This window comes from Sycon ciliatum, chromosome 8, assembly GCF_964019385.1.
Source record: "Sycon ciliatum chromosome 8, ocSycCili1.1, whole genome shotgun sequence".
Taxonomy (NCBI): domain Eukaryota; kingdom Metazoa; phylum Porifera; class Calcarea; order Leucosolenida; family Sycettidae; genus Sycon; species Sycon ciliatum.
Window position 1 is genome coordinate 16,838,943 of NC_088650.1, and position 23,728 is coordinate 16,862,670.

General features: G+C 45.8%; 1 protein-coding gene and 1 long non-coding RNA gene across 2 annotated transcripts in view; one reads left to right on the forward strand and one right to left on the reverse strand.

The window, feature by feature from the left end:
• Positions 1 to 23,728, forward strand: part of LOC135823905 (uncharacterized) — a 48,348-nt gene that overhangs the window by 1,106 nt on the left and 23,514 nt on the right. The window contains exons 2-3 of the mRNA XM_065336782.1: positions 11,990 to 12,797; positions 21,467 to 21,664. Of these exons, the coding sequence (XP_065192854.1) occupies positions 12,020 to 12,797; positions 21,467 to 21,664 (976 nt within the window). The 5' untranslated portion in view covers positions 11,990 to 12,019. The remainder of the gene's footprint in view (positions 1 to 11,989; positions 12,798 to 21,466; positions 21,665 to 23,728) is intronic.
• LOC135823173 (uncharacterized) lies at positions 15,920 to 17,489 on the reverse strand. The gene is made up of 2 exons (XR_010554621.1): positions 16,889 to 17,489; positions 15,920 to 16,302 (listed from the first exon to the last, which is right to left on the reverse strand). It is a non-coding gene; the product is annotated as an uncharacterized LOC135823173 (long non-coding RNA).

A 23,728-nucleotide genomic window follows, 5' to 3' on the forward strand; every position in this document is an offset into this window, starting at 1 on the left:
GGGACTCAAAATTCATAAAAAAATCAAAAAATCAAAAAATCGCCAAAATTCAGAAAATATTCAGAAATATTTGTGGAAAGCCCTACTGCTAGTTCGGATTGTTGCTAACGAGTACTAGCACAGCTAGTACCCCAGTATAACTTAGAACTTTCCAAGTTGGATGGCTGTTGAAGTGCGCATCCAAGATGTGCTAGAGCTGTTAGCCAGTTAGTTGTAGAAAGTCAGTACCGTCGGTCAGTGTCGTGCAATGTTATCGCATGAGCTGATTGTTTAGTAACTTGTGGTGTTAGTGTAACATGTAGTTCCTTGTTTCTTTTTCTTTTCTATGAATTTATCCTTGGCTCTCCATCGAAGTCCATTCTTGAAACAGATTTTGGTGAACATTGTGGTGCACATTGTGGTGAACATTGATGGAGACCAGGAGACAACCGAGTAACATGCCACCCGTTGCGCAAATGTTCCATTCAGGGACGTACCCACTTTTCCGTGCAAAGTACCAGCCTTGAGCTATAGACATTGCAGTCTGTCCAACCTTGAATTGTCTCCCTTAGAAATGTATACAAATGTTTCGGTCCAAAGCAGGACGGCTGGACAGCCTGATATTGTGTTGCTCAGGCTTCCAAATCGTTTGCCCGAGTTGGTTCAATTGAGTTGTGGACTGATCCCACGTTTAACTGCCGGGGTGACAGTGGACATTAATTGCAAGCCTGTGCATGTAAGATTGCATTGGTTGCCCTACATGCAGGGCAGTGTATAGTCATATGAAATTTTGAAATGTTGTTTTACCTTTCATGTACAACTTCGGCTAGCCATACGTGGCTCCCCGTATAGTGACCGGCCCCTTACTACCTAGGGCGCCGTTACACATGCACGAGGTCAGCTTCGGACTATTTAAAGGTGTGGTCAGACATGCGGACAGTGCAAGCTCCTAGTTTGGTGAAACAATGATAGAAAGTGGACCGTGTTGCATATGGTACGGTACATCCACATCGATTATGGAAAATGAAAATATTCAAGCAATTTTTTTGCACTTGCATTTTACACATGCAAATTTGTAGTAACAAGTCTGTATGTATCAGAACCCGTTGTTTCCGCTGGAGCCAGATTGCAGAAGTGAGAGTATTGCTCCCAAAATTTTGGAGGCAGTTTATTAGAGTTTCGGTAGTTCCGCTGTCCGCTGTTGCCATGGTGTTCTCGCTCCACATATATGGGACACACCGAGATATAGACAGCTATAGCGACAACGCACAAAGTGAAGGGTAGTTGGACGCGGTCAGATGTGAACTGGATAACGAGTGAGGTATGGAAGCAAGGACTGAGAACAGAGTGTCTCAAATGGAATAGGTGTGCAAGCGGATAGCAGAAATAGGCCACGATGCAGAACCACTTGGGACCGTCAGATTATTTTTTCTGGACCGAGCAAGCTGGGGAAAAAACCCTCGCGCCGACGGACACAGTAGTGAGGAAAAAACTGGGTGTATATCCCCAATGGCTATTTGGCATCATGTAGGCATAACAACTACATCACGGCAACAAATTATAAAAAGCAATAATATGATGCAGGGACACCGGTGAGACTCAAAACTGACTGAAGAAGTCAGGAATAGAAACGACGATAAAGAACACACCAGATGCCATATTTGCAACCTAAAATGTTGCTCGAGAATTCATTTCTCACGTGTCTCCCTGCTTTCGGCCGGCGTTTCTTCAGTGGAACCGCTACGCTTGCGTTCATCTGTAACTTTGCCTTATCTAGGGTTTGGTGCATACAGCCTGTCTTTTGGGATAGCACTTTTAAAAAAGAAGATGAAGTTACGCTTGCCTGTCGCAATCGGCCATGACAAATTCTAAGCACATTCACTACACCACTACCACGGTTATTTCCTTTCCAGTCATTCAACAACTCAACCTTCTCTGATGAAGTCTCAGTGACCGAAACAGCTCTCAGAAGGAATTATAAATTATAATTCCTTCTGAGAGCTGTTTCGGCTATTTCAATACTCCGAAGGAACCTCTTGTTGTTGTGGAAAATGTGTGTGGTCGGCCATAGAGCGCGATGGTGATGATGGGGGTGGTGGTGGTGTCAACGTACGCTGATCAGTTTACTTATGGTTTTCAATGTTTCCCGCTTTGTGGTATCACACACAAGACTACTTTGACAGCTGCGACAGCTTATGACTAGAAACGTTTTTAAATGCTGACATTTCCGTCCACTTGTCGGAAATACAGGATTCAGAAAAGAAGAAAAAATGTTTCATGCTTCGCGTGAGACTTGGCCACCACCCTCAATGGAACAAGGCGCAGATGCAGCTCATAAAGCGGTGGAAGATGAGTAGATCAGACCCACCACAAAGTAGTGAAAGACCGAAAATCATATTCGCTACATCCATGCTTCCCTCTTGCCAGGCCATGAGTTCCCAATTAACTGTGGGTTGCAGGCTGCAGCACGGCTGGAAAAATCCTTCCGCTTCCAAGCAGGACTTGAACCCGGCACATGTACCCTCTGTTTCTCAATCATGGTCTTAGACCATTCTACTATCCCCGCATGGATTCAGAAAATTATCAAAAATAGTAGCCAGTTCATAGAAAGGAATACGAAATGCCCTCTTGGTCAATTGATTGGCTATGCACAATCACGTGACATATTGTGTCATGTATTAAATTATAAGAACATGGTTCCTGCACAACCTGTTCACACAATGAGGCAATTCACCAGCTCATGGCTTCCGAATAGGATTACATCATTTTGTACAATTGTTGACGGAAGGCAAATTCTACTGTGCCAGGTCATTCATAATTTAATCTATAGATGGCAGATGCAATTCCAAGCAATCGTGAGCCAAAGCACATGCTGCCGCACTATATACAAGTATGCATTATCTGAAGAATATCAAAATAAGACTAGGATGGAGAGCCAATGATTAAATTTAAAGAGAAAGGACAAAAATGTTACATGTTATGCGTAGTTTATCTCGAAGTGAGCCGCAGCCGTCCTGTGCCGTGGTCCTTCGTCTTTCGTCACCATCTCGTTGAAGCTAACATTCTTAGTTAGCCGTGATGTTTAGCTTGTTTTCTTCTTGAGTGCGCTCACCTCCTCTTATGTTATTTCATAACTTAGAAGGTTGGTATGCGCATCCAAGACTTGATAGAGCTTATCATCAGGTCGTTGAATGTCAGTATCACACCAGCCAGTATTGTACTGGCTGTTGCGCCTTCTGACTACACAACATCTTACAACATTTTTGCTTATAACTGTTAGTGTTGGATACAAACTACGGAAAACAGGTAACATTTTGGTCCTTTCTTTTTAAATATCAAAATAATAATTTTTGTAAAGTAGAGGGAGTTGAACATGGGAAATGTAAAATAATGTTTTTGGGCCTTTGAAAGAGATTCAATATAATGAATAGAGCAACCTGTGTATTACCATCCAAGATCATGGGCTACGATTCAAATACCAGTACCAGTCCGGGAATAGCAATGACTACTATTATCATGGAAAGCCTGATGTAAGGGGCTTGTCAAGATTCAGTGTGTTCCAACTTCCAATGATGTAGTGTATAGGACTCGAGCGGTTACTCAGTCCTATGTGTGCATAAAGCTGTCAGGAGATACATTTGTGTGCGCATGTGCTGATTGTATTTTGTTTTTATTTTACATCGCAAGCCAAACGGGCATGGCCAATGTTATGATGACGATGGAAAGGGAGAAATGATAACCTGGATAAATGGAGTGAAGAAAATAGTGAGCCTTGGAATATCTCCGGGTAAGGACAATCTTAGTGTTGGCCATGAAAGTGAACTTTCAGTGGATGCGTGGATTGGGATGTGGTAAGGCAGGACTTTAAAGAGGGGAATACTAGGCTGTGAGAACCCAAAGTACATGACTGTATTGTTTTTGTTTTGTTTTGTTTTATGTTACATTGCAAATCAAACGGACAAATAAAATGGACGATCATGCCCAAACGGATAAAAGATAGGATAACCTGGATACATGTAGGTGGAATAAAGAAAACAGTGGGCCTAGAGAACTCTAGGGATCGGGAAGCATTAGCCATGAAGGTAAACTTTCAATAGGATCATGCACACACGCACACACGCATAAAAGAGGGCCATGCTACTGAATGTGCTACATGGTGGTGCTTCTTTTCTACTCTATTCCTTTTTACCTAGTACAGTGTACCTACTAATTCAACTGACTCACCGGTGTTGTTCAGACGGAAATATGGATACCACTTTCCTCCACCGCTAGCGCGGTCAGAGGGCAGGCTGAGGGTGTGTCTTCGGTCCATGTCATTGAACAGCAGCTCTATCCTCTGACGATCTAGATCGATAGTCATAGCCGCATAGCACTTCTTGTACGGTATGGTGATGTCAGAAGACCTATTGTGCGTATGCTGCTGACAATTTTCCTCGCGCCACCACCATCCTTGCACCTCCCTGCACGTCTCTGCTTCTCTGACTGTATCCCTGTCTTTCAGATTTGCTACACCCATGAAGATGTTGTGATGATCTTCCCAGTTCATCTGGAAACACCAACATTCTCTGCCGGATGAGCATCTGTTAGTACATACAGCCGTTGCACAGTCGGTATTAGTAACAGTGACAGTGCAGCTGTCCTCAGAAATTGATAGTGATGTTGAGCGTAAATCACGGTTGATTGTATTGAATAAATAACTCGCATACCAACTGAACTTCTTCTTTTCAGCTGAGCATACATGTACAGAGTAACCACCGTAGACACGTTTGAACGCTTCAGTCTCACATACTGGTTGACCGTTGTCGCTGCGGCCCACTGTTAACTGCATTTCCTGCACATGATCATCAGGATGTATCAAGCTTACATGGATATCATCCGAGACAGTATCAAGTACAGTGGTCGTTTGTCAAAGCCTTCAAGTGGAAGTTGGAAGATATCCATATTTGCTTCCGGTGTTGACTTCTTCTTAATTTTATAAGGCACCATCCTCTCAACGTCCACTCTGGTTGAGAAGACTGTTGTTTGGGACTTAACCATTTTGACAGCATTCTACAGTGCACCACCATGGCTGCACTGTTTGCAACGAACCTGCACCAACTCTTTCAAAACTTCTGACTGGTTTGCTAACATTTGGTAACATGCTTGCTTCAAGGTTGCCGGGTGTTACTGTCCAACCTGTCCAACCTTACCACCATTCCAAAGCAGGACACCCACAGTACAATGTATACAAAGGCAATCGTGTCTCATGTAAATGTATACGAATGTTTTGGTCCAAAGCTCCTGCAGGACTGTCCTGCTCAAAGCAATGCAGGACGGTTGGACAGTCTGTAACCATGGTAACACTGATATGATACTGCATTACTGCTGCCTGGTTTTCACCGCGCCCTCCACCATGATCAGATCTCCATCATGTCACAGACTCAGTTCTGCCTCAAGCCGTCTGGGCCTTTCTCGACTGGGCGGTAGGTCAGTTTCTCGCTAGCACTATTTCGGTGGCTGCATGACACTTTGCCAGCCACAAAGATGTCGGAGAGATCAAGGTGCAAGCCTGGCCTGTGAAACATTTCGTTGTTTCTTACACAGTACCTACATGACCTGTTCGGAAATTTGAAGGCACCTCGCCATTCTCCACTCTAGGTTTACGGGTACTGTGTCCTTTCATGCACGTTTATTCTCCATAGTCGTCAAAGAGCGAGTACAGTACGAGTCCTGTCGGTTTGTGTTTTGCTGACGTGGCAGCTCATGCCTGCGCATGCGTCTGCAGCTCTGATATCCAGGCTGCAGGGTCGATCATCTGCCTCATGACAGTCTGACTCTGAGTCTGAGTCTGAAACAGTCTGTTTGCAACGCATGGGCCGATCCAGACTGGAAACCATGCATGAACCAGGTGAACTAACTAACTACTTGTACAGTAAAAATTATTTGTCCATGTCTCAGTACAGTATTCAGTTTTGACTAAATAATTTTTAAATTGTAAACTGGAAACCCCAGGCTGTAGTCATGGTAGTACTGGTAGTGGAGTAGATAGAGTCTAAGTATGCGCTCTACTTCCGGACAGGATGCTACATCATTCTTCAGTCCAGTCTTATGTTATGGCCATACATGTACTAAAATAATTATTCCTATGTTTCATGGCATGGTGGAGAACTACATGACTGTACATATACCGTGCAGGTGACAAAGTCAAAGGCCACGTTTCAAAAAGTACCTGAAAAAGCGTTTGAAGAGACCCGACGAGTGAAGTCCGAGCTTGTTCTGACCGGGCCTAATCTAATCACCCTGTGAGCGCGGTCGGCAGAACACAGGAGTGATTCAATGGAACTGCTGTCAAGTGGAACGACTATTCCGATGGTACGTGGTCTTCTTTTTGCATGATACTGTTGATAGCGCACGAGGCCGGCCAAATGCAAGGTGACCACGTTTCATTCTTTTCACAATCATGCACGCATTCACTGTAGATCTACCAGTATCCGTAGGCGTTGTTTCCAAAGTCCGACTGCAAAGATCAAAAGGTCGTAGCAGTCATCATGGTCATCAGAGTCAGGCCTGGGCCTTTGTAACATCTTGGACTCACGAAATACTGGTTTCGACTTCGGCGATGAGTCAAGCCAAGTCGGCGGAATAGCGCTGGCTCCATTGTGGGGAGCAAACCCTTCTCAGTCTTAGACTTGGATAGTTTTGCATGTTCTGGCTATGCTCTGAGCCAAGCTTAGCGTTAAATTAACGCGTTGGCTACTAAATACAGACGTCACACAGTACAAAGGTTCACATGGTTCATGGGCCTTGGTTTTCGGGGGAAACTGGTATGAAAGTGTTGCGTAATAATAAATAATAATATTCGCGGGATCCGCGTTAGCATCACTTGAATGTTCAGAAACACACAAGCTATAGCCTTCGCTTCTGCAGGCCACGTTGCGTAGGGTTTGGAAAAAAGGAACACTTTGGAATTCCATTATCGTAGTGACGCACATAAAGGCCCATGCGCTTATGAGTGAGTTTTTGCGTTATTTGCTATTTTTTGCGGGTAGTTCTGTTTCACATGTACAGGTGCATGCGCTTGAGTTTCTAGTGTATTGGTGCATTGTATCAAATAGTGTGATACCGCACCGCACATTAAGCTATGTTTTTGTGGTGTCCTTGACTCCGTGTGTCGTGGGATGGAATTGCATTTAGGTTCACTTATAAGCCCATGCGCTTATTTGTGAGGGTGCGCTTATGCCCGGGTATGGGCACATGTGCCCTGTACGCCAAACGACTAATGCAGACGTCATGAGATTTGCGCAGTACATCCCAGTGCATAGATCAGTGTACAAGCTTTCGTAACTCCGTCAAAAATAAGTCTATCTCGACAATCGATACACCGTTGGAATTACGGAAAGGTATTGAGCTCAGCTTTTTAGCGATATACATGTAAAGTTCTTCGCGATAGGAGAAAGATTGACAGAGCGGCGACGGTGTCAACACGGATCGCGGATTCACGGCACTGAGCGATCGTGAATTTTTTTGTTCATGCGTTCGCAGCCTGGCGTGCCAGGGGATTTCCCTTTGGCACAGCGCATGCATAATGGACACCGGCGAAAGCATGTGGATCTCAGCTTTGTAGCGCAGTTTGAATCGTGAAATCGGCTGAACTGGAACAAGAAACCGAAAAAGAATGTGAGATCGAGTTCCTGTGCCTTTGCGAGGCATCGTGAGGTAGTTTCGAGAGAACGTAGAAGTTGCACCGCCGTGCATATTGAGATGAGAGCTACCAGGATGGATTCGCTTGGTCCTGATCTTTCCAACAAGCCCAGGATGACGAAAATCCATCAAGGTGAACTGAATTGAGAGAAACACTCGTTCAAACCTGTGCGTGAAAATGACACGAGGAGAGTCAGTGCGCTGCAAAGGCAGGTTGCTGGAGTAAAGGGGGCCAGCACGGAAAGGGTTAAATGCGCGTCACTACGGTGACGGCGAGTGATGTGTCTGTGGTGCACACGTGTACCAGATGTACACTACTACACTGTTCTATCCTGTACATCATTGTACATAGTCAGCAGTGCACACTGTTCTATCCTGTACATCATTGTACATAGTCAGCAGTGCACACTGTTCTATCCTGTACATCATTGTACATAGTCAGCAGTGCACACTGTTCTATCCTGTACATCATTGTACATAGTCAGCAGTGCACACTGTTCTATCCTGTACATCATTGTACATAGTCAGCGGTGCACACTGTTCTATCCTGTACATCATTGTACATAGTCAGCGGTGCACACTGTTCTATCCTGTACATCATTGTACATAGTCAGCAGTGCACGCTGTTCTATCCTGTACATCATTGTACATAGTACCAGATGTACACTACTACACTGTTCTATCCTGTACATCATTGTACATAGTCAGCAGTGCACGCTGCTCTATCCTGTACATCATTGTACATAGTCAGCAGTGCACGCTGTTCTATCCTGTACATCATTGTACATAGTCAGCGGTGCACGCTGTTCTATCCTGTACATCATTGTACATAGTCAGCAGTGCACGCTGTTCTATCCTGTACATCATTGTACATAGTCAGCAGTGCACGCTGTTCTATCCTGTACATCATTGTACATAGTCAGCAGTGCACGCTGTTCTATCCTGTACATCATTGTACATAGTCAGCGGTGCACGCTGTTCTATCCTGTACATCATTGTACATAGTCAGCAGTGCACGCTGTTCTATCCTGTACATCATTGTACATAGTCAGCGGTGCACGCTGTTCTATCCTGTACATCATTGTACATAGTCAGCAGTGCACGTCGTTACGACAGCTCCGAATGAAATCTATTTTCATTTCAGTTCACCTTTGATGGGTTTCCATCATCCTGGACTTCAAGTTCAACGGCTGGAAAGATCAGGACCAAGAGAAATCGTCCCGGTATCTCGAAGCGCCATGGGCACATCAGGGCCACTTCCACGTCCTCTCCAAACTAATCCACCATGCCTCGGAACGAAACGACAACTCAACATCGCGTTCCTGTTCGGCTTCTTGCTCAACGGTCCAACCAATTTTCACGATTCAAACTGTGCTGCAAAGCTGAGATCAGGGAGTCGTCAAAATACCGGCAGTCAAACCCCGTTAGGACGAACTTCAAGGGACCGAACACGTTTGTTTGTCATATCCGGAGTTCTTCTTATCCAGATCTAACAAAGAATTGATATGCATATCATATGGATTGTATTGATGCGAGGTGCATGCTGTGGCAAATGTAAAACAATTTTTCATAACATAACCCAGCAACAGGTAAGTACAATGTGCAATGAATTACTGACAGCATGTCCTCCACCTTGTAACATGTTTTGCCAGTACAAGTGAAAACACAGCCCCGACTATCAGAAAAACCTACAGCCAGCGTACCGACGGGGACCGAAAGTTCGTACTACGCGCTGATTTTGTTCGAATCACGCTTGAAATTAGTTCGTTTTCACGAACGTTAGCCGTAGAGGAGTTTGTCCTAAACAAATAATTTTGACTTTACACACACTTGAGAGGAATCAAAAAGCGTTTCTACTCTAACTTTGAGTTTCACGGTTTTAACCGATCATCAGACAGCAACTAATTTTGACTTTATATGATGCTTGGCCAACCATAGGATTGGCCCTAGTTCGTACTAAAGGAAAGTTTGCCTTGTCAGTGTTCGTCCTAACGAGGTTTGACTATACTTCACGACTTCCTGGCTGAGATGATACGCGTCCCATCCCGCGTGCGTCGTGCCAAAGGGAAATCCCCCAGCACCCTCGCCTGACTCATTCGTCTGCCACAGTCTTCCTCCTCCCCAATCGGTCTTCCAATCGTGTGAGTCCGCCGTCAGATGTATCCACTCAGTCTTCGATTGGTTGCCATTTAAGAACTACGTACCGAGAGTGTCCAATAGTGTTGGCAGATTGGTCTCTAGCCACTTGCGGTCCTTAAAATAGAAGTTGATTTCATCTGCATATCGGGTCTCGTGGGGGAGTAGGTGGTCTGTTGCTGGTCTGGTTGGGAATGGCTCTGCACTCTCACGTAGTGCAGCCTCGAAGTAGCATATATAGCACGGGACTGAGGCCATCCCCTTGTGGGGTACCAATCGTGCTGCGAAATGGTTGAGATGTGGCAGACCCAATCTTGACCGTTATTGTTGTATTGTGTATCAGGTTTTGTATAAGGCAAACTTCGTCAGAGCCCATAATGTTTTTCATGGTTTCCAGGAGCTTATCCCTGTTAATCGTGTCGAACGCTTTCGACATGTCTAGGCCGAGGATGTGGCAATCCCAGCGGTACCGTATCGCCTTGGCAATGAGATATACCCGGGTCCACACTACATCTGCTGTGCTGCGACCAGCTCTGAACCCAGATTGCGAGTCGCCCAGGTACTCGGAGACTTGCCTGCAAATACGGCTGAGTACGACCAGAGAGAGAGAGAGAGAGAGAGAGAGAGAGAGAGAGAGAGAGAGAGAGAGAGAGAGAGAGAGAGAGAGAGAGAGAGGCGCTTTCGTACGGTATTTAACAGAATGATGGGACGCCTGTTAGCGACTGGGCCCTTGGTCTTGTTTGGTGGGAATTAGCGCTCCTGTACCAATGATGGATGACATATCAGTGCCGTTGTCGATGCAAGTGTAAATGAGGGAGGCGATGATTGATCCCAGCTCGTTCGTGGCATATTTGAGCAGGAGCATTGTCTGGTCTACATGCCCTGAGATTTCTCAATTGAGATGCTGCCTTTGAGATTTCATGAGGTGTGATCGGGTTGTTCAGGTGGCATAGAGTTAGTGGAGCCATCGGGGTGGTCGCTGGGTCAGCGAACTGGCTTGCAATATGCTCCCGAACACGATCTCCTTTGTCACAGTTCCTAAGCAATGAAAGGCCATCCTGGGAGTGAACTGTAAGCGATGGCTGCTTGCCAGCTCTCATAGCTGATGCGGCAATGAACATCTTGGTGGAGTCGGGTGCATTCTCTACGTGCTTAGCCAGCTTATCTTTTCTCTTGTTTGCTTCATCACGTTGAATTCTGCGAATCCTATGCGACAGCTGGTTTCTTTCGTGTTTTAGCGTGGCACAATTGGCCAGGTTGGAGTCAATTAGGATCTTGAGTTCATTTTGCTTCTTTGATAATTCTGCAAATTCTCCAACTTCTGCATTGGGCATAATGAGTATCTGTATTGGCACACTTCAATCTCCGAAGGAACCTTTGATATGGGCAAAGGTTGAGCAAAGCTCAGTGCTGCTCATTGAAATCCAATCGGGTGAGTCAAGCTGTCGCCCTGCACAAGATTCCATGAGCCGCCCGGTGTGGCATGGACTCACTTGATTGTATTTCATTGGGCTGCACCGTACCATTTTGTTTCCTCGTTCCCCAGGTTCTAGTGCACAGTTACCCAGTCGAAGGTCACTCGGCTTTGACGTCCTGAGCATTCACGCATGCAGCCGTGAAAGTTTATAGCTGACTCTCGTACTATTAAATATTGGTTGTGACGGGTTGAGAATGTAGTAAAATGACTCTTGTTCTGGTTCAAATTTCCCTTGCTATGGCTGTGCAATTATTACTGTTTGAAGTATTATTTAGACACTTGCCGTATTTCCCTGAATATATGTCGCACCTTTCTACACTTAATTTCAGGGCCGACAAATCGAGTGCGACTTACAATCGAGCATGACCCAGTTAGAACTGGTGCGACTTACAATCAGGGAAATACGGTACAGTCAACTTCGCTTAAAACGACACAAAATTGTCGTTATTCACAAAGTGTCGTTATACCCGAAGTCTCATTATATGTACAGTCAACATCGCTTATAACGACACTCGGCGGGGCATCAGAAAAGTGTCCTAATTCGCGAAGTGTCGTTATCCCCGAAGTCTCATTATATGTATTACAGTTGGATGGGACTTTGCTCTGGGCACGGAAATTCTCTCGTTATTCGCGAATTGTCGTTATATCCGCAGTCGTTATTAGCCAAGTAGACTTTAGATGATGTTCTTGTGTAACATTTCGTTTTTTGCTTGATAGATTGGATAAGCCAAAGAGAACGATATTGTGATGAGCTCCCCGCATTCTGAATTTGCGGCCGGTCTTGGAAGACCCCCGGAAAGGCAGTTGCTAGCGGAGCAGGAGTTGGAGAGACTGCTTCAGCGGTCCCGTACGTCGAGCTCCCTGCAGCAAAGTACAGGTGGTGTGCGACATTCAGCAAGCCTACCACTGACTAGCCAAACAGGACTGGAGAGTGTTGCGGAGGTGGATGCGCGCGAGTCGGCCATAGTCGCGGACGAATCTGGTGATGTGGACAGATCAACCCTGCAGAGGACAGCTAGTGCACCTGTGTTGTGCCCCAGTCGACCCATACCTGCTGTATATCGCCAGCAGTCAGCAAGGCCAGGGCGCGCAGGTGAACAAAAGCCATTCGGGAATGCATCTGTACGCTCTGCCAGCGTCCCTTTGCCGACTCACCGAGGACAAGCACATGTGCCTGAAACCGATGGGTATCATGCGGCCAGCACTGTGAACGAGCACGGCAGTGCAGGCTACTCCACTCCGCCAAGATCTGCAAGTGTGCCGGTGACTCCGGGGCACGAGTTCGAAGCACTCAATGCACAGCGTTTCGATGCACTGACGCAACATGTGAGCAACGCCAGTGCCCCTGGCTCTCCTGTGCAGGCCATGCATCTGTTAGATCATGATGCAAGCGTGCTCAACCCAGTCCGGGAATGCGGCCAGGCACCTCGTGACAACCTGGCATTGGCTCAGGGAGATGATAGCGATGTCAGGAATGAAAGTGCGATGCCCGATGATGAGAACCCTGCCATTCCTGTTGCAGTCAGTAAGTGTCCAAAAGGTAGCGATCCATGTATGCTCATTGTGTCGCATCGTTAATCAGGAGATACATAGAATGGGTATCAAACGATGATCCCTCATTTGGAACCCCTCTAAGCCTTACTTAGGGTCCTCAGTGCACATCCCGATGGACTTCTCTCATCACATACCATATTATCTCCATTGTGGGCTTACAGAACAGAACAACAAGGACAATCAAGGCTTGTTTGCTGCTACTTCAAGTTTCATGCTCTTGCAATCATCAGGGAAAAGATGTTGCCTGATGATTGCAAGAGCATGAAACTTGAAGTAGCAGCAAACACACCTTGATTGTCCTTGTTGCTCCGTTCTGTATTACACTCTGCCTCCACGGTGTTGAGCGCTGTCAGCACACTGGGTACATCCTCCGGTCCATTCTAGGCTTATATATTTTCAACCAATCCTGACCCTGGGATTATATTGGAGACTGGGCTTCTACAAGAGACTGCGCTTGTAATGGAGATAATACGGTACCGGTACGTGTACTTGACTGATGTACTGCGCTTGCAATGGAGATAATACGGTACCGGTACGTGTACTTGACTGCGCTTGCAATGGAGATAATACGGTACCGGTACGTGTACTTGTTCTACAAGAGACTGCGCTTGTAATGGAGATAATACGGTACCGGTACGTGTACTTGTTCTACAAGAGACTGCGCTTGTAATGGAGATAATACGGTACCGGTACGTGTACTTGTTCTACAAGAGACTGCGCTTGTAATGGAGATAATACGGTACCGGTACGTGTACTTGTTCTACAAGAGACTGCGCTTGCAATGGAGATAATACGGTACCGGTACTTGTACTTGACTGCGCTTGTAATGGAGATAATACGGTACCGGTACGTGTACTTGTTCTACAAGAGACTGCGCTTGTAATGGAGATAATACGGTACCGGTACGTGTACTTGACTGATGTACTCACAATACTGTGCTCACGTCACTTTATGGTTCGTGTTAAAGGGGAAGTTAAAGGGAAACTGAACGCCAAAAATAAGTATGGCTTATCCGAAGGGGAATTGGGCACTGATTCCGATGAGCTATGTCTCGAGCCGATCAGAGAAGAGGAACCGTGTCAAATTTCATAAATAACACCTTCCATATTTGGAAATTGGGCTTGATGACGTGCGTACTGCTTAGCTGTCACCATGCTGTGCATGCTCAGCAGTGTAATTGAATGGAAGAAAACAATTACTTTGGTGTTTTGCAGCTCTATTTCGTTCCCTGACGGTAACCAAATCTAGACGTCAGGCGAAATTACTGGTCAGTCGGCGTCACGCATTTTTCACAAAAATTTGCGTTTCACCTGCTGGGAGAGTATGCGTGTACTCGAGTCTCATCCTGAGCACGTTTTTTTCTTCTTTTTTTTCAGCTCCAGTATAACTGTATTTTTCATTGCAAAGCCGTCCTCGATTGTTGTGTTCGTTGTTCAAACGAAGTGAACATTCAATCATGAAGGCAGAGGACATAGGAGCCTGATTGGAGTTTCTCGTGGCATAGGACGGCCACACAGAGACACTTTGGGATTTTCTGAATATAAAATACCGTACGCACGATGCTGAGATCAATTTGTGCGATATCAAAATTGTTTGTGATCTACCACATCGAGCAGAACGGGATCCAAACACAAGCTTACCGACGGTTAGGCTGCCGACCTGACTGGACAAATGATCCCTGGCTTCACCAGACGCCAGACGTCGGACACCATGTCCTTTGCCGCGACGTCCATCTCCAAAAAGAACTCCATCTTCGTCGTGAAAAGGCTTGAAATACTCAATATTCAACCGAGATTCGCGGTCTCACCCTTTCTCAGATCGAATCATTTTTTGTTGTAGCAGTTGCAGGGCAGATCCCCGCCACTACTTCAACAGAAGATGGCTCCAAAGCATACCTGGAACAAGCCATATCGAGGTTGCAAGCCACCCCTCTCAGCACTTTTTTTGAAGAAATTCGAAATTTCAATGGTGGAAGATATACTATGAAGAGAATTTCAAAAAGTTTAATTTCGCGGAGCGATCGCTCAACCTACGTCATTCAAACTTTGCAGGATGGTTCAGACGTACATGCTAGGCATGGAACCACAGAAGATGATATCATAGCTGACACACAGAGTCACACACACAGCAGATTCGTGTGCAAAGATACTAAATTAGTGGACGTCGTCATCTTCTTCCCGCTGATCTCAAATGTACGATGACGTGCTATTTCGCCTGACGTGTAGGTATCTGTTGAGCAGGAGAGTGACACATGTCTTCCCGAAGGCTGTCCAGGCTGCAGTGGTGATGAAGAAGACACGATCATCACCCCGAGATCGATTGTAGCGAATTGGAAAACTCATGGTGAATTTGCTTCCACTCCAAGGCAATGTCGAGGTATGAAGGGTGCTTGTACTGCCTTCCAAAGTGAAGAGGAGATGAACATGGCTGTGCATAGCTGTTGTTCTATGCCAACTTACTTACCTACTCTTGCTGGTACCGTAGACGTAGTGCTATATTGCGAATTTCGTGGACGAACAACTCTAGTCACTAGTGGCTAGTGAGCAACACTAACAGGTGAGATTTTTAAATTTGACAAAAATTGTTTTTGTTTGAGAACTGACAGTGGCAGTCATTTGACTCAGTAGGTGTCTTTGCTGCTTCTTTCCCTTCATTCGTAGGGTTGTGCTTGAATAGTACAAGTGCTTGAAGTAAAATAAAATAAATAGAACATGTGGAACATAAATCTAATCAAGCATGAGTACATGTATTGCGAATTTCAACTTCAAAGCACATGAAATCACAATGATCACAAAGTTTATGGAATCAAGAGGACACCATGTGTTCAACGAACACATACACACATGCTGTATCAGTGCGCGCACACATGTACACATGTGCGTGCACCCCCACCCCATCCCACAGACATGCGCGTGCAGCGCGCACATCCATACACATGTGCATGTACCCCCCCCCCCCCTCCCCCGACACACACACACACACTCCTACCCATACACATGTGCGTAGGACCCACGCACACACACACACACACACACACACGTGTGCACAGACAAATACACAAACACACACGCCCGAACACACACAATATACGTGTAAGTGTACATGGTCTTCCTGGTGCAGATGCGAGGCCAGCACAATGGAAAATACCTCCATCAAGATGCTTGATCAAGTGTTGTGATAATGGCACTGTTTGTTTGTTTTTACAAAGAAGTGTGGGAAGGATTACTATGCGTTATAATTCATAATTGTTCTTTGCCTTGTACTGTGCAGACCAGAATGCTTCGCTATCAACTCCTGGCTTTCCATCGGCATGGTGTTCAGCTGCAGCGGCATCTGGTCCGGGGAGTTGAAGTTGCTGGATGGCTGCACTGACACAGGATGGGTTTGCGTTGGCAATGCGATACGGCAGTCATTCCACATCATGAGCTACATGTTTATGTAATTTATATTGTCACTCGTCCAGCAACGTCAAGGCTCTGCATGTAAACACAGGAGAACACCATAATAAAAAATACTACTCATACTCAGGGGATAATATATTTGGATTAGCAATTTCGTGCCATTTATGGGTTCCTGTCTAAACCATGCTGTGATATTGATTTCTATCTGCTCACAAAGTACCTTGTATTGTAACAATGCTCTGCCTAATCACTACCCTCCGCCAATTATAAGATTCACACAATATTCACAACACAATGCTGTCTATTTACACTACTTCGAACTGAAATGCTCACTACTCTTCTCCCGTTTTCAGCTCCCTCTACCTTATGAATACTCTACATTACTGGTTTCGTTTCTACCCTTTCCATTGCTGCCAGCTCCCAGTCTTTTTCAATGCACAGCACCACCTTGAAATTTTTGTGATTTGATGTACACATACTTTGAAGTTGAAATTCGAACTACATGATCAGATTTTTGTTCCACATTTTCTATTTATTTTTACTTCAAGCACAACCCTACCGATGAAGGGAAAGAAGCAGCAGAGAGACACCTACTGAGTCTAATGACTACCACTGTCAGTTCTCAAACAAAAACAATTTTTGTCAAATTTAAAAATCTCACCTGTTAGTGTTGCTCACTAGCCACTAGTGACTAGAGTTGTTCGTCCACGAAATTCGCAATATAGCACTACGTCTACGGTACCAGCAAGAGTAGGTAAGTAAGTTGGCATAGAACAACAGCTATGCACAGCCATGTTCATCTCCTCTTCACTTTGGAAGGCAGTACAAGCACCCTTCATACCTCGACATTGCCTTGGAGTGGAAGCAAATTCACCATGAGTTTTCCAATTCGCTACAATCGATCTCGGGGTGATGATCGTGTCTTCTTCATCACCACTGCAGCCTGGACAGCCTTCGGGAAGACATGTGTCACTCTCCTGCTCAACAGATTCCTACATCTAGATTTGGTTACCGTCAGGGAACGAAATAGAGCTGCAAAACACCAAAGTAATTGTTTTCTTCCATTCAATTACACTGCTGAGCATGCACAGCATGGTGACAGCTAAGCAGTACGCACGTCATCAAGCCCAATTTCCAAATATGGAAGGTGTTATTTATGAAATTTGACACGGTTCCTCTTCTCTGATCGGCTCGAGACATAGCTCATCGGAATCAGTGCCCAATTCCCCTTCGGATAAGCCATACTTATTTTTGGCGTTCAGTTTCCCTTTAAGGCAAAAATTAAAATTTCACCAGTTGTAGTCTTCGGGGTGCTAAGTCGAATGGTCTTGGTCCGAGAAAGCTAAGACGCTCCCTTCCTACTTGAATCCCAATCGAACTCGCGCACTTCCACCGAAACTGGGTGACTGCGCCCTACTAGATTGGGATTTGTATGTAAAATGTCACTAAAAGCGCCACTTCGTTCTTATAAAAGCACGGATGACCGCGATTGACCCATATGTTGTAGTCTTTTGGACGCTGAGTCGACTGGTTTTGGTCCGAAAAGGCTGCGATGCAGCGTTCCTCCTTTATTCCCAATCGAACATGGTTGAACAAGCGGTCACGTGCTCCTGGGTGCCCAAATCACCTGGTCACCACGCCAGCAGGCGACAACTTTCACACCAAGGTTCAACTCGAGTGACAGGACCGCACCCAAAAAAGGTCAAACAGGCTAGTAAGTTGTACCCTGCAGGCACGGTGACCAGGTGACTGGCGTACGCATGAGCACGTGACCGCTTGTTCAACCATGTTCAATTGGGAATAAAGGAGGAACGCTGCATCGCAGCCTTTTCGGACCAAAACCAGTCGACTCAGCGTCCAAAAGACTACAACATATGGGCCAATCGCGGTCATTCGTGCTTTTATAAGAACGAAATGGCGCTTTTAGTGACATTTTGCATACAAATCCCCATCTAGTAGGGCGCAGTCACCCAGTTTCGGTGGAAGTGCGCGAGTTCGATTGGGATTCAAGTAGGAAGGGAGCGTCTCAGCTTCCTCGGACCACGACCATTCGACTCAGCACCCCGAAACCTACAACTGGTGAAATTTTATTTTTTGCCTTAATTTCCCCTTTAAAGGGGAAGTGCATCGATTTTTCGAGTAGGATCCAGAAGAAAGGCAATTTGATATCGGTTCGAATGGTGTATCTCTCTCTTCCATACGATAAGTCAAACTTGCCAAATCGCCAATTGTATACTCACGTTGCCATAGCGACCAGCGTAGTGATGACGTATGAAAGACATACCACCGTTATTAGCTTCCAATGGTTCGATGGTGACTGACCCCAAGTCTATAGCTAATACTCTCAATACGCAATTCACATCAGCTGGTATTCCAGACGACCATTCCTCTCCAATACCACCTCTGCAACGTTCTGCGACTGTGTCTTCTGATCTGCGCTCTATACATACCACCACATCATCTGTTCGCACCTACCTAAAAAGACTAAAAAGCAACAAAAGCCCTGGTCCTGATGCCCTACCAAATGAAGTTCTCAAAGTTCTGGCTCCATCTCTGGCGTACCCACTGTGCCTTATATTCAACCTTTCCTACTCCTCCGGCGTATTTCCTGATCGCTGGAAGATCGCTAAGGTCACGCCCACCTACAAGTGTAAAGGCTCCCGATCACAAGCCTCAAACTATCGTCCAATATCTCTTCTCTGCTCCCTTTCAAAAGTATGTGAAAAGGTATTTTACGACCAGTTGTATTGCCACATTTCACCATGCCTTAGCCCTTCCCAATCTGGCTTTCGGCGCAACGACTCAACCTCTGACCAACTAGCTCGTCTAGTACAAGACATTGCCACCCTTCGTGATGCTCGACACCATATTGCTCTCTGTTTCTTTGACTTGGCAAAGGCCTTTGATACTGTCTGGCATCGTGGCCTCCTTGCCAAGCTACATATTGTCTTTGGTGTGTCTGGCCCTGCTCTGTCCTGGCTGGAGTCCTATCTGAGTAGCCGATCCCAGTTTGTTTCTGCCCTCTCCATCAACTCTGATCCTCTACCAGTGTCTTCTGGAGTTCCCCAAGGCTCCATACTTGGACCTCTTTTGTTCGTAGCATACGTAAATGATTTACCCTCTATAGACCCAGGTGTCTCGTTATTTGCTGATGATACAACCCTACTGTCAGCATCCTCGTCCTCAGCGGCTCTTGTGCCTCGAGTGTCGGCTCAGATATGCAGTGTCCTACGCTGGATGCAAACATGGCGACTTAGACCCAACCTGACTAAAACCGAAATAATGTTCCTTCCCCCAATCTCATCCATGTCACTTTTACACCATCCTGATTTCCCAGAACCCATAAAGGTTGTTTCCAACCATAAACACCTGGGAATAATGCTTGATGATCGTCTCTCTTGGTCTTTCCATATTGATGCTCTTTGCAGCCGTTCAAGCTCTGCCCTAGGTGTTATACGTCCCCATTGTTTCCATCTTCCTTTCAAATGTAAAATTTTGTTTTACAAACTGTACATCCTGCCTCTTTTCATGTACGCTGCTGTTAGCTGGTGTGGCTTGTCCTCGGTTCTCGCTGAGCATCTCGAAATCCACCATAGAAAACTTCTTCGTATCCTATTTAGTCTACCCCCTCTCTACCCTTCTGCTTCCCTGTATGTCCTTGCAAATGCTTGCCCACTGTCGACCCACCGTCAAAAATTAATTTGCACTTTTGCTCACAAATTTAAACTAGCTCTACATCCTCCTCATCTTAACGTGTATAACTGGTTCCGAATCACAGATGGCTCCCAGACAAGATGCTCTGTTGCCCTCCCCTTGGCTAAAACGTCCTCCCTTGTACGCTCTCCACTCTTTGTTGCTTACTCTGCTTGGCTTGCGCTGCCCGCTACTACGCGCAATGCCAGTACCCTGGACGCATTTAAATCTGCTCACTAGATTCACCATCACCTGTCCCTCCCATGCTTCTCCGTCTTGACCATTACTTTTCTTCTTTTATTCACCATGGTTGGTTAACACCCACATCTCCCGTACTGGCTGATTTTCTTCTCATGCCATGAGGTGTTGTCTATAATAATAATAATAATAAGGCTTAGCTCCACCACAGAGAAGGTTGATCAATGCAGAAATTGGTCGTTTTCAATTGTCTTATTGTATTCACGATGTGAAAGAAGTGCTGTGTTCAATGCTATTAGTGCCGTGAACTGTTTATCGGCCTTCTCTTGCACTTCCCTAGGCTGACTGTGCCTAGGAAATGGTTCCCCTAGGAGAAGATGCTTGGTACTCGTCATCTCTCCTGAGACATTTTCAGCAAACTTTCAAACCTACGGCATTATTTCATTCGTCAATCTCCACCACCCGTCGTCTCACCTGGCTTCAGAAGATGTTACGAGAGATAGGAGAGTCGCCAGGGAGCATCACATCCATCTTCAGGAAGTGGAAAGAGCAAATGGCATGGTCTTTGGTTGGGGAAATGCTGAACGTTGATTTGTCCCAACCAAGATTTCAGCTTTTTGTTCGTAACTATTTTCTCTTGTCTGCTGATGTCTCCGCACTCCAGCATTCTCCTGTCGGTGTCACGTCCCAGTACACAACCGAGAGGACTACTAACAAACAGTTCACTGCACTAACAGCATTGAACACAGCCCTTCTTTCGCTTCGTGAATACAATAAACCAATTGAAAATGACCAAATTCTGAAGTGATCGACCTACTCTGTGGTGGAGCTAAGCCTTTCATACGTCATCACTGCGCTGGTCGCTATGGCAACGCAAGTATACAATTGGCGATTTGGCAAGTTTGGCGTATCGTATGGAAGCGAGAGATATGCCATTCGAACCGATATCAAAATAATTGTTTTTCTTCTGGACCCTACTCGAAAAATCGATGCACTTCCCCTTTAACGTTATTCAAACTTCAGTTTGGACCTACAATCCCTCTACCCTCAGAAGTGTAGCTGTGCAAAGTGGGGTCTTCTGAGACCTGCTTGGATGCGGAATGATTTTCCGCCCGTGGTGCGACCCAAATTTGATTTGGATAGTCGTAATCTGGCATGAGAGTGACATTGATGCAACGATTAGGAGTTCGTGAAGTTGATTAACAAGCCCTGGTGGCTCTGATCTGCTCACTGCCATCCTCTGGATTATGAGCTTTACCGAAACGGCATGTAACAAACATACCCACTACAAAAATTCCATGTAAATAGCACTGTTGATGTCTGTTATGTGTGTTTCTGTATCGTGCAGATTTCCCCTTTGCCGCACACATCTGCGAGAGCGTACCACCTCCGTCCGCAAGCAAACCTAGACGGATCGAGTGCAAACCCGGCGAGGAGGTGACCGTGCTGGACTGCTTGCCCAGCCAGGAGTTCTTCGTGCACAACAAAAGCACTGGCCACCTGGGTGTTGTGCCGGTGACAGCACTAGAGGATTCCCGTCCACAATGTGAGCACAGCAACACCGGTTCTAAAATCCTATTCTTGTATAATATTATTTAAGACTAGGATGGAGGCAGAACACATGAGTAAAATATCTTGTCTATACATGCACCTACGCAAGAATGCACCACCAGCCAATTAGGACGTGTGAAAATATACTGATGGACATTTAACAAAAGCAGGTAGAGATCCGCTGCACAAAAGTGCTCAATATCTTTCGATAGTGCTATTAATGCTAAAACGGTTCAACGACAAAACTACCAAGATCTCATTTGCATTGGACGTCTATACAATGTCATTTTTACATGTCCTAATTGGCTGGCGGTGCGTTCTTGCATAGATGCATAGGTAGACAATATATCATTATTATTGTCATTAGGAAATGTGAGTTACGAAGTCTGAAGAAAATGGAAAATGCTAGACGGTCTCGGCTGGGATAACGACTACACCATAGCTCAGTGGTTAGAGCATTGCTGGCCTCAAGCGAGGGTCCCTGGTTCGAGTCCTGGTGTTGGCAGTCAAGTTTTTATTCAGACTTTTCCCGTTTGCGCCTTTCCCTCAAAAGAATGGGTTATTTTTATTCCCGTAGCTATGCAAAAGACGTTACTTCAGTAACGTCTGGCGCTAGCCAGGGTCCACACAGCTGTTTGTGTGTTCGTGTGTTTGTGCTGCTGGCATGCCTGGCGCTATCCTGTACCTGTCAGGTACCGTACCATCAAAGACAGCTGGCTACAATATTCAAATAGGGCTTTCAAATGCAAGATCATAACGTGAAGCAACTTGGAAGAATGAGTACGTATGCAAAGTGTATCGGGGGAGTGCATGCAGGGCGATAGTGCGGGTTCGAATCCTAGGTTATGTCTTGAAAAAAATAGGAGAAATGAAAAATTTATAACATCCCTATGCTTTTTTGCCTAGGTCATCAAGGTGGTAGACGGTGTCGTATTACCCTCGCATGCAAAGAGAAAGTTTATTTTTTTCGCTCAGGGAAAGCATAGCGTAGGGCCCTGAGCTTCCACGCTCTCTCGTTATTAAAAAGCTTACGTAAAGAATTGAGTGTTGCTACCTACATGGGAGCTCGCGGTTTTCCTGCCGACTTGAATTCTCACTTGACTGACTCACGACTGCCATCCAGAGCACACGAGAATTCCATCGAACCGTCCACTCGGCAAACTTGCAAGAATGCACCACGCTCTGCTCAGTACACAGTGTTTCGGGGAATTCACGCCTCATCAGTTGAGCTTGAGTAGGCTGAGGAAGATTGTGCCTGAAGAACACCACTTATATAGTGCTCTCTCCAGGCACAAACGTCACCAGGGATACCAGCTAACAGAGAAGCTCCGTTTCCAGCGCGACAAACACCTCGTGAACACCAGATAGCAGCGTGAGTCAGTGTCGCTTATGGAGGTGCTGGACAAGCGCTGAGGACCGTTGGTCATTCACAACGTTGTTGCCTCCAAATCATCTAATTAGCTGGTGACAAAAATTTTGTTGTCCCCAGCGCGAGCTTTCCTCAGCCTTCTCAACCCCAACTGATGAGGGGTGAATTCCCCGAACCACTGTGTAGTGAGCAGGGAGTGGTGCTTTCTTGCAGGTTTGCCGAGTGGACGGTTCGATGTACTTCTCGTGTGCTCTGGCTGGCAGTCGTGAGTCAGTTAGGTGAGAATTCAAGTCGGCAGGAAAACCGCGAGCTCCCATGCAGGGAGCAACACTCAATTCCCCAAGTATCGCCGAAGTAGCACCAACCTCTTCTTCAAAAACCTACCTGTAGATAGAAAAGTAATTACCGTAACGCAATAAATGGAGCAAGCTGCTGCGCACTCAGTACAAGCACCATAAGCAAGTCTTGTTTTTGATTTGCCACTAATCCTTCTGAAGAGATGAGCACGAAAACGTTCAAGGAATAATTCTACATGAAAACCAGATTTGCTCATGGTGTTTGTACTGAGTGCTCAGCTTGCTCTATTTATTGTGTTAATTATTATTCTTTCCCCTCCTTATATTTTTCCTATAACTGAGAACCTTCCAAGTTGGAAGGCTGATGGAATGCGCATCCAATATGTGCTAGATC